The 12,183-nt window shown below is 34.1% G+C and overlaps 1 protein-coding gene across 1 annotated transcript in view; it reads right to left on the bottom strand.

Moving 5' to 3' along the window:
- Positions 1 to 3,447: 3,447 nt before the first annotated feature.
- The window catches only part of COL25A1 (collagen type XXV alpha 1 chain), a 513,961-nt gene continuing 505,225 nt past the window's right edge, over positions 3,448 to 12,183 (bottom strand). The window contains exons 36-38 of the mRNA XM_058294312.2: positions 11,188 to 11,265; positions 9,338 to 9,376; positions 3,448 to 5,889 (exon numbers count right to left, since the gene is read on the bottom strand). Coding sequence (XP_058150295.1) covers positions 5,887 to 5,889; positions 9,338 to 9,376; positions 11,188 to 11,265 — 120 coding nt within the window. The 3' untranslated portion in view covers positions 3,448 to 5,886. The remainder of the gene's footprint in view (positions 5,890 to 9,337; positions 9,377 to 11,187; positions 11,266 to 12,183) is intronic.

The raw sequence follows: 12,183 nt of genomic DNA, 5'->3' as shown, positions 1-12,183 counted from the left end.
GAGAAAGAGCTTGCAAAGGAAAATGAGAAAGAAAAGTAATAGGAAACAATATGAGTGTAGAGATAAGGCAACCAAAGAAAAGAGCATTTAAAAGGGTAGCATAAAGCATGTGACAACATGAATGAACCTGGAGGACATTATGTTGAATAAAGTCAGACACAAAAGAACAAATACTGTATGATTGCATTACTATAAACCAAATATATTGTGTAACATATTGTATGACTAAAAAAAAATTTATAGGTATCCAGTACATTTAACTAAGAAATGTATGTTTTTATTCAACTGTTTTCTTTTTAGTTTTTAATTGTGTATATTTTCAATTATTAAATGTACAAAATAAAGTTTAAAAAAAAGTGGCAGAGGTTGGGGGAAAAAACAGGTAGCAGTGGTCAACTGCATTTAATGCTGCTAGTAGAGCAAGAAAGATGAAGACTGAAAAATATGCTTTTTACATGTTTTAGGACATGTAAAGAATTGATGCCCTTAATGGAAGCACTGCCACTGACAATCCAATAAATACTTATTGATCATTATGTACTATATTCTAAAGGCACAATGATGATTGATTTCATGGGTGGGAGAGGGTGATGAGTCAACTGGGTATAAAGTAGTTTAATTCATTAAAATGGAAAATTCAGGTAGAAAAGTAAATTTAGAGAGAAAGCTCAGATTGGAGCTATTACCACTTAAAAACCAGAAAGAACTAGTTTTAGAAAATCACTACAGTGATATACGTGCACCAAATGAATGGTGAGTTACAATAGTATAGAACAGTAGAATTAAATTCCTTATAGAATCAGAGAGCACAGGCTAAGGTTTTCATGAACATCAATAAAGCTTTATAACAATACAATTCATTATCATTGTTTGGATTAATATTGTACTTATTACACACTTTTTACATTATGAAAATAAGTCATAAATAGTGTAAAAATAATTCTGAAGATCAACTTCTCGCAAACTAGGAACTCTGAAAACAAGTTTAAAAAAATCAAGAACAAATTAGGAACCGAACACAATGCAATTATCGCCAAACTGCAAATCAAAAACCATAGGTGACTTTTGATTAAGCAATGTCAGCTGGAAAAATTACAATGAAACTGAAAAAAGAAAGCAAACAGGGAAAATTCAGTCTTTCAATTATTTACATTATTGGGAGGTTTGTGCCATATTTACAGTTATAAGACACAACACATTCTCAGATTAATCAATTATTGAGACTGGCCCACAAAACATTAAAAAAAATACTCTGTGTAATGCTTGCCAAAATATTTTTTTCCATTTTCCTCTTATTTTGTATTTATGTGATTTTTTGGCAATATAAAAATAGCTGCACATAGAGATGAACTTTAGAATGTAAAAAATACAAATAAAATATATTTTCTAAAGGAAAATCAGATACATACATCTTTTAACAATGTTAAGTTGCATGAAACATTTACAACAATATAAAGAATATTCACATAAATGTCAACAGTATGTAAGACATTATTTTGTGAATCCAATTTATTACTATTTTTGATATATGCGAGAATATCAACTGCATTTTGAGAAATGCTGGTACTTTCTTTGTTATTAATAAATCAAACATAATGGAGCAGGCTGAAAAAGTCTTCCTGTTCCCCAAATTACAGTTCTGTCCACAACCAGCACAGAAAATTCTATGCATTTAAATATATTTTTAAGAATCAGGTATGCCATTCATATTTTTATTAATATTGGACTACCAAAAGGAAAATCCACTAAAAATTTAAGTTGGAGGGATATCTCTGCTGTGGCACATAGTAAAGCTAGCTAATATGAAGATATTTCAACTTGAAAGTGGGAAAGTAGGGGTTAAAGATCTTTATATTCTAAACAATTTAGCAGAAACATATTTGCTTAACCATATTAAATTCCAATAGCGATGTATGATTTTAAGAGCCACGATCACATGTGATTGTTCTTACTTAGTATTTTTGGGAAGATAAGATTAGGGCTTGACTTCCAGGAAATAGCAGTTTTTCTTTTTCCTTTTTTTGGTAGAAATTAGAAAGCTCTGTTTTTTGGTAATGCGAAATATTAATATACTCTGATTATCAAGAAACAGAAGAAAATAAAGTTTCAAATATCAATATCTGTATATTCCTTATGACCACTTAGAAGATATTAAAACACCACTGCATAAGTATAACTCATTTATGAGTAAGAAGAGATATAGTGGTTTAAAAAAAGGGTAAAAATTATGTTAACTGTAACATTTTAAAAGACCTTCTAAGTGATAAAAATATACGACACCTAGGACAATTTTTCAATAAGTACAGTCATGCTGATTTGACCATTTTTTAAACTAGTAGATATATATACACATACTATAGATAAAGGATATATAGTATGAACTACTGGATATATAAGTTCTTGCTGTCCCATTAGAACATCATGCACAGACAGTAAATTCAAGATGAAGTTTTGTTTGGTAAAAATTAAAGATATTCTCATGTTTTCTATAAAATCAAGTGAGAAAGAAAAAGTCTTCAAGACTGCTTTTGATAGTGAAAAATGAAAAAGAAAAAAGAAAAAATCTAAGTATATTTGTGCGCCAGGTACTCTGTATGGTATTACAGACTTGTTTAATGCTGGTTTCTCTCAAGCTTAATCAAAGTATATAAGCTAAAAGATGAGAATAAAAGTTGATAAAGGCATACAATAAATGAAATAAACATGGAATAAGGGAACCCACAATCCAAATAGGCACATATCATCTACAGGTACAACATTTTGTTTGGTTTTGCTTTAAGAAAGACTGGCCACTGAACCATAATTATAGCAAATTCATGAATTTTAAAAATAAAGTCCCACACAAATAGCTTAGGAATGCTATTAAACAGAGAAATGAAATTAACCATAGTAGAGTTGCATTGTTCATAAAGAAAAAAAAAAGAAATACATTAGCTCCAACATGAACGGAAAACAATTGTAAAGCTAAAACACATAAAAATTCGGCATCCTTAAAAGATACTCTGTCAGAAATAGAACCTGATCTTGACTTATTTCCAATGTGCCTCTCATGTATCTTTTTTCAATCATCTATCCAGTAATATAAATTAAAGGAAAGAGACCTTTAAGAAAAATATATATCTACACAACATATATATCACCAAACATAATTCATTAGTTCATTTGGAAGTTATTTGAGGATATTTTGATGATAGAATGGATGCTTGAAAATATTTTAGTAATTAAAAGTTTAAGATTATCCATGGTGGTTAAGACCTAGCAATTCTACTGAACAAAGATGAGTATCATCTCTTTATTTCTCCCAAGGAAATAAATGTAAGAAGAGTTTCTAGCTTTCTTTAATCATGGAGTCAAAATCAATGTTGAAAAATCAGTTATAGAGCAAAAATTTGATATACACATAGGGCAGAACACTATTCTGTAAAGGGTTAAAGGGTGCGTTAGAACTTTTTTTTTTTTTTGGTAAATGAAGTGTTTCTGTTTTAAGGTTGAGGATTCTCTTTGAAAGCTCTTCAAGTTTTAACAGTGATCCATCTTAGTATCTCTTTCTACCAGGAATAGAAAGGAAGAAATACAGCCACAGACTTTTCTCAAGATCCTATAGTTTGTTTTCCTCAAGAGTCTATAGCACTACATGCTTTAGTTCATTTTTCCATACCATGTTGAGACAAATTTAACTAGACATTAAAGGATACCTTACCTTAACCATGTTACACAAGAAATTGTTAGAAAATGCCCTCTAATATTTTTAAAATGCAAAATTGGATTTTGGGTGTGGAATGTTACTAGAAATGTCACCAATTAGATTGATCTAATAGCTTGAAATCATTTCAACCTTGAAAACCTAGGGGAAAAAAGCCATTTCGTATAATTGATCATTTGATTATTTGGCTATATAATTTGAAAGAGATAATGATGATCTTAGGATCCTTGTCTTATGATCTTATATTGACTATTTTCACTGTTTGCCAATTATGAGGTAATTTCCCTAGAAAATGGCATTGCATCAGAAGGGAAATTATATTGTTTCATGGGTTGAAGGGGTAACTACTCCTCATTGAAGGTATTTCTCCAAGGTAAACCTTCAACTTAGAATAACCATTTCAAAACATGCTACCAACTCTTTGTTGTGCAACGTAAAGCTCAGCCTTGTACCTCAAGTAAAATTTAAAGCGTACTTTAGATGAAAAAATACTCTTTTTTTTGGCAATTATATTTCACAGCTTTCTGACATCTCAGATTTGGTCGTGGCTTAAGAGGATCAAATAATTAAAAATGTAAAAGAGAATAAAGAAATCTAAATAGACAAAATTTAGATCTAAATAAAACTATAAGAAATAGAAATGAATTAATACTAATGAATGTGACCAAATCTTGGCTTTATCTTAACTGATAAACACTATGACCATAATATATTCATCATATCAAAAAAAGGTTAAAAAGTACTGAAAAAAAAGCTTAACTTTGATTCTTTACAATAAACAGAAAGTGGAGCTTCTTTTGTGTTCTCTTCAATTATCGAACAAAAGAGAAGGTCGTAAGAGGTCACTTTGACTATTGGTACCAAATTATGATTCATAGAATGCTGTTTAAAAATTGTTCAAAACAATGACAAAAACAGAAATAAATCTTTTGTAAAGTATCCCTGCGACATGCAAGTAAAGAAATATTAAAAAGAATGGAAAATATCTTTCTGTTTCTAGAACTTTGCAGAAAATATTGGACACCGGTTGAATCCTAGAATGAAAGCTCTCACATCAACTTTTGTAGAGATTGAACAGTGAGCTTCTCTGTGCCTGCAGGAGAGGTTATCTTGGCCAACCCCTTCTCAGGATGTGTTGTTCTCAGCAACTTGAACATTGGTGGGTTGTGCATGTCCATTGTCCTCAGAAACATGGGCTGCCATTCCAAGAATCACCTACCCCCAAAGAAGTGCTTTGTGCTGCTGTCATTTTCCAAAAGCACCCATATCAACGCTTGTTAGAATTCAGTTTATTAAAATTAAAATTTTTTTTGCTGTTCTGAGTTTTTACATTTGTAAACCTCTTTCCTGCTTGGTCAAGAGTCAGTGCGGGATGCCGAACTGATCCTCTTCCCGTGTCTTCACTGCCGAGGGTGGCCCAAGGAAAACTGGTGGTGGCAACCAGCTCAACGCCTTGATATTTCAATCAAGGTAGCCATGTGAGCCCACAATACTGGAAGCTGTAGATGACTGCAACTCCCTCAAAATACAAGACAATTTGTATGTGTGTTTTCAGCCACATTATCTCTTTTTGGCAATAAGCCACGGTGTAACCCCCTTGAGATGACAAAAGGAATAAAAGTTCAGACGTGTTCAAAGAACTCATCAAGAGGCATGCTAGCATCTGAAGTTGTATAACAACAAGCAGGTCTGGCACACAATCATGCTTTTTTTAGGTGGTTTCAGTGAGGGGTATGGGCATGAATCAATGCTGAAGGTGAATAAGAAAGTTAGGCTAAACTCTAAAATCAGTCAGTACGGTCCATTTTCATAACTTTGAATCCATATTTGGTCACAATTTCATGTAAACTATTCCATGGCATTTTTTGTCCATGTATCAAGCCCAAAGTGAGAAAATAGCCAAAACTATCATTTTCTATTACTGCAATGCCCATATAAATACATATCTTGACATAAGATAAAGAAATACTGATGTATAATTTTGCAGGCATCCTACTGGTTTCTCATATTGCCCAATTTCAGATGTAAGTGAAAAAAGATGGAAACGTGTACTATTGCAAACAGAAGAAGCAGCTATATGTAAACATATCTCAGACTTGTAAAATCTGCAATTCAGTTTTCAACTATAAATATAAAAAGTGGACCATTATATACACAACTTCATGCTTGGAAGGTTAGATTCATCACTGCAGAGAAATAAACAACAAAAAAGATAAATACATAGAGTTAGTAATCTAGGAATAAAATTCCTAATTAACAGATTTTCAGAAAACTGGTAGAACCTTGAACAGAATCTTTTTCAATGAGCCAAACGAGCACCTGACAGGTGCCCCATAAAATGCTCTTCTAACCTTTAGGATGTCATGAAAATTTCCATCCCAGGTTCAACCCACATTTTTCACTTGTCACTGAGAAGTCTGTGGTAACTGTCTCAGTCAATGTTCTGGGAAAGCAGAAAATTGGAATTTTATCATGTTTTATAATTAAAATGTATTTCCTCCATCATAAAAACACAATTGTGGAAGAGGATTCTGACCTCACTAGCATTTTCTATTGCACTGATACCTCACTATAATAATATTCTGCTATCCTTCAGTTTTCATTTTTTCTTTCCTTTTGCAAGCCCTGCCCTGCATCGAATGGTGTGCAAGGTAGACTTTTTGGCTATCAGGTCTTCAAGGTGTACTAAAGGTTCTGTGATCTAAGATACTACGGATCTCTGGTTCCTTGTTTTGAGCAGCCATAATTATTACGGTTTTCCCAGGTCTGCAAGGACCGAGGAAGAGTGGTCTTTGAGGCATAAGCTTATAGAGTAGATCTTAGAGGCCTTCTTGACTTTTACTCTTTTACTCAAAGAAAAAGCAGTGAGAAAACTAGAATTTACTTCTTAATTGGCCCAAAGAACAGAGGGGAATGATAAAGGTCTCTTTGCCCAACTACCCACAAAGGACTTATCCACAAAAAGTCATCTTTCAGTTTTTTAACTAATAGCACTGGTTTTCCTCTTTATCTTAGGTGGGTGGGCTGCATGCTATGTGATCTTCAGAGGTGGAGTTCACTCAATGTTTTATGCATGCCATGTCAATGCTAAAAAATGTGCCTGTGGGAAGTATTCCTTTTTCCAAACTCTTATTTCACATTTCAAATCTGATGCAATTTTGGTTTTGTCAAAAATTCACAGATTTTAAAGATTCTTATTTTGTTTTCTCAGCTTTTAAAACTTTATTTTAAAAACCTGTCACCTTGCTCAAGGTTCTTCTTCAACCCTATCAGCCCTTCCTGGAAAAAATTAAGTTTATTGAAACATTAAAACAGATGAAGGCATAATATTATGCGAAGAGGAATTTTTCCTCTTAAATGATTTTTAATCGTTAGATGAGGATGGATGATAAACTTAAAAGCCTGTAGATTTTTCTTAATAAATAATTCTGCCATTTACCCACTGTAGTAATTACACTGTGAACTGGTACATCATTATTCTTCAGCTCTAGTTTAGCAACTCTTTTTCCTGTGTTGGTAAAATTTAGGAAATTGAACTATATTCAGGGGGAAAAGTAATTTAAACAAAGATCAAATAGTTCTGCATGAAAAAGTAGTAGAGATAGTAAACCAAGGGGACTTGTTAATTAATCACAGTGATGAATAGCACTGCCACATCGGAATTTTAAGTCCAACAAACATTTGCCACTGTGTTTTAGGACCTCACAGATATAACAGTGTTTAAAAGGATGGCTCACATAAAATAGGACTTCCTAAATGCAATCTATTGGCCTTATTTTTAAAATATTGTTTAAAAAATAATTAGAGTTGATAATATGTTTGAAATGGCTAAATTAACCACATAAGAGATTTAGAATTTTTCAATTTTTCTAATTCTTTCCTCCCTCTCTCCTTTCCTCCCTTCTTCCCTTCCTTCCTTACTTCCCACTCTTGCTCTTTTCTTTTGGTCAGGAGGGATTGGTAAGAAGGATTTGCAATTTTTTTTTTGTATTTGGGAGTGTGTTAAGTAATATTAAAGTTTTATTGGAGTTATTACTTTTCATATAAGAAGATGCTAGATTCATGAAATCCTTAACCTTACTTAGAACACTGTACCTATTCTGTGGAAAAATGTATATTTAAAAGGAAAATTTTTGATTTCCTAAATGCTATTCATATTAATATTAGATTTGCCCTTCTTTTGCCATTATTATGCTCTTACAAAAAGACAATCGGAGGCAAAAACCAATATGAACCCCAGGTTCTGTGTTGTGTTGGAAGGCTGGACAAAGTAGGCCTTTTACATCTTCCTTTTTTGTAAAGTGTCCATATTACTGAATTAAAACATCATTACATTATTATATTCAGGGCAAGAGCTAGAGAATAAATGGTAATTCCAGCTTAGGATGTTACTAAAACTTTTGAGAATGGGGGTTCTGATAGTGAAAGTTATCTCAGGGAAGAAGAATATGATGCAGACCCATTTTCCTGAGAACCATTTGACCTTTGATAGATCAAGCAAATTATCTCACAGCCTGAAGTGGAGTATGGGACGCTATTAAATAAATGATGTTAATGAGGGAAAGGATTTTCTTTCTCTGGTGTGGATGGATAAAACTGGTTAAGCAACAGAATGAGTTACACAAGCTCTCCCCACCACCAGGATTGCTGGGGTGAGAGGCAACTAAGAGAGTCAGTTTCTTCCCATCTTTCTACAATCCTATATAGCGGTGCTGTAGTTTTGCTGAATAAACTACAAGATATTGAAGAAAATGATCCTCATTGATCAAAGTAGCAAGCATACTTCTCCTTTTTTTTTTTTTTTTGCATTAGTGGTATTCCTTTCTCTTTCAGTAGCATATGCAGACTCTTTCATAATTATGTTCACACCATTACTACGCAAAGGCTTGGTATTCTCTGAATAGCATACTTCATTTAGGAATCTTTCCTGATTGAAGTTCTGCCATTGCTTCCCATTGTTTACTTTTCCTGGTTCTTAAATGCTAGTTTTGTGTCTTCGGAAGAAGTTAGTCTCTCTGAACCTCAGTTTCCTCTGGTATCATTGACGATAATATCTTATAGGGTTATTTTGAGGATTAGATGAAATCATATCATTTTTATGAAAGGACTTATCAACACAGCCTTTTTACAAGAACTTAAATGTAACCAGGTCCTTCTAAATTAAGACATCGTTTAAGAAAAAAATTGGTCATCATACATATATTTTCTGCTTTCATAACTTTGAGATTAATATTGACAGGGTTCTACCATGTATTAGCATATTTATCTAAGTGATTGAGTATAAATAGAAAAAGAATCACAATTAGAAATAATTATCAGCAGTAGGAGGAAAGGAGTTTATTGAGAAACAAGCAAACCATTATCAAGATACTCTGCCTCTTTCCATTCCAAAGAATGAGAGAGAGGAGGTTCCAAACTTGTTTGCAGATTCGTTTTCACTTATCAGCTTAGTAAGAATCAGCAGTAAACATGCTCATCAAGAGATAGTCTGGAAGATGGAATCTTTTGTTTTTAATACCCAAACAACTTTTAGGAATGTCAAATTTAAAAGATCTGCTCTGAATGGAAAAGGCTAGCAGAGAATTAGAGAAAGGGATAGTGCTTCTTTCAGAAATCATTTGAAACACAGCCTACCTTTTGCCAACAGCCAGGCATGGGTAATCCATCCGGTCCCTGTTTTAAGGAGAAAAACAGATTCCTCAGGCTCCACAAGAGTGATCAGACTTCATAATTCACATGCTCGCAGGCTTAATTAAAAAACATATCTCTATCCATTAAGTGGCTTCAGTCACAGCCATCTTTTTATAATTACAGCTCCCAATGTATTGCCCAATGTTAGTTAAAATGAAGAAAATTCAAGTGCTTTCCAGAGTGAGTACATATTTTGAAAATACATAAAATATAGAAAGAGCTACACCTAGTTTTGGAAAAGCAATTTACAAAGCATAGTGCTCCACTCACAGTTATACCTTTAGATGATAAACCTGCATTATATCTCTTAATTTTATTAAAACACAACTTACAATTATCCTTATTAAATAAAGTGAAATGACATCTCTTCCTGGTTACTATGGTCTATGGCTTAATGAATGATAATGATGAATAATCAATGATAAGTCATTTCTATCTGAAGTTTAAAGATCTTAACATATCGGTATTTTTCACTTTCCTATATTTAAAGGAGGCATAGTAGAGTATATTTGATTAATTGACTTAAAATACAGACAGCCTATCTGTATTTTTATAATAAAGTCTTATCTATAGCATTCAACTATTTTTCCATCTGTTAAAATTCTTCAGAAATCAGTTAATGAATTCTGAATAAACAAGAGGTTCCTAAATGTTCCTTAATTATTTCAATTTAAAGTGTAAGGATCTTCAGATACAAATGATATAAATAAGGCAGGATGAGTTGGTATATTATGAAAGCATGCCCGTGTTTTCCTCCAATAAAAGGATTATAAGATATGATATATTATCAACACCAAGCAAACAAAAGACTTAGCACTTCATCTTGAGGTTTTCTAACTACAAAAATTGACAAAAATCTCTTAAAAGGCTTGAAAAGTACAAATTTATCTTTAAAGAATCATGCTTAGAACAGAAGAAAAATATAAGAACATGCAGACTATGTATAATCATTAATTCAACCATTACAATTTTTCTTTATACCTTAGAGGATAGGAATATACTTTCTCTTAAATGTGAAAAAAAATTTTTTTTGGAAATAGCTTTATAAAATATTTTTGGGGAAAAAAATCAGTAATGCCAGATTGGTACAAGGAGAAGGATTGACTGGTAGAATTTTAGATTTTAGTATAAGGAGGATTTTGAGTTCATGCTAATGGAGATGGGAATTCGGTCTACTTTAGGCAAGTGAGTTTCAGAAGGAGAGACCATTATATTGAAAAGGTTACATGACAAAGAGAAGGGTTTGGGCTGCAGACAATTATCAGCTTGAGAAGCTCAGAGAAGTCTGGTTTTCTTCCCTGCCGTCTCTTAACTGCATTCCCTTGAATTGGTTAACTTGACCACAGAAGCATTGCTCTGTAGGTCTGGCCTTGTTTACAGCCAGACAGAAGGAGAACTGCCTTTATTTCTTTTAAACAAAAAGAGAAAAAAGTTATACGTAGGGGTGAAAATAATAGTTATCGCCTAGCAGTGCCTTAATACAGAAAATGCTGATGAAATTTTAATGTAATCTTTATATTTACTGAATAAATTAACATTCCGAAGAACACAGGTGTGATGGCCACGTCAGGCGTGAGGAGAACGCCAGGAGGTTAACGCGCAGTCATGATAGAAGCCCGCGCTTGCTCTCTTCACGTGGTTGAGAGTCGCTGAAGGAGCGTTTTCATGCACATGCGTTAGTGTGTTGGTTATGTAAAGCTGGCTCCAGAAAGCACCGCTTTACACCGAGAGAGATGAATATATAATAAGCAAAGGACTCGCATGCAGGAGGGTAGGAAAGAGAAATACTGTACCAATTGGCAAGGGGCATCCAGCCCATCCAGGCCAGGCTGGCCTGGCTCCCCTTTTTCCCCCTTAACGCCACGGAATCCCTGTTTGTAAAGATTAACTCATAACGTTACTATCACAAGAAATCATTTAAGCGTACATTCTGCTCAAGAAATAACTACAACAACAAAAGGCTGGAAGAGGAGCAACTCTGAAGGGAAGAGTAACATGTGGAGAAGATGGACAAAATGAAATGGAGCCAGCGAGGCATATTCCTGTAGTAAGGGCTTGTCTGGGGAAGGGTGACCTCTTGAGGCATGGGGACGAGCTAGTGCTGGTTCCTCATCGGATCAGATATTCAGGTGTTAGTTGTACACTGAAGCCTGAAGTTTGACAAGCCAGGCAGAGCTAGTGGCCAGGGATAAGGTGTGGAACATATTAGGAAAACCCAAGATAGATGTTCCTGTAGCCTTAAAGTCCATTTTAGATAACCCCAAACAGTGTCCTCCTGTTACTGGTCCTTCCAGCGTGTTCCTCTCCCATCTCGTCCCTGCACACACGACATCTGGAGACAGAGTTCCATGAGTCACACATACCAATGGGCAAGGTGCATCTAATCCAGGAGCACCCTGTTCTCCTTTCTCCCCTTTTGGCCCCTTTTTGCCTTTCTTTCCCTTTTCCCCCTGTGAATACAAGGGTTTAGACAAAAGACAGGTTTTATTTAGGGGGGAAATAATAGTGGTTCAAAAGATGGTTCAGTCAATAAACGTCTGGAAGGGCATTTACCACTGTTTTCTGGTTTAGGTAAGGCATATTGTTATAAAAAATAAATTATACTTTCAGAATGATAGTGCATGGTTGGATACTAGGCAGCTTATGTGGGACTTTATCTCCTTAAAATGCCCCACAAGAATAAAGAAGGAGACCTCAGAAAGAAAGATCAGTGCTGACTTAGACCACAATGCCTTAGTCATTGTGAACTGGGTGTTCTGCCACGGGGCTGGCTGGGATGACAGACACCT

The sequence above is a fragment of the Dasypus novemcinctus genome, chromosome 1 (assembly GCF_030445035.2).
Source record: "Dasypus novemcinctus isolate mDasNov1 chromosome 1, mDasNov1.1.hap2, whole genome shotgun sequence".
Taxonomy (NCBI): Eukaryota; Metazoa; Chordata; class Mammalia; order Cingulata; family Dasypodidae; genus Dasypus; species Dasypus novemcinctus.
This window is presented reverse-complemented; position numbering and strand designations above follow the sequence as displayed.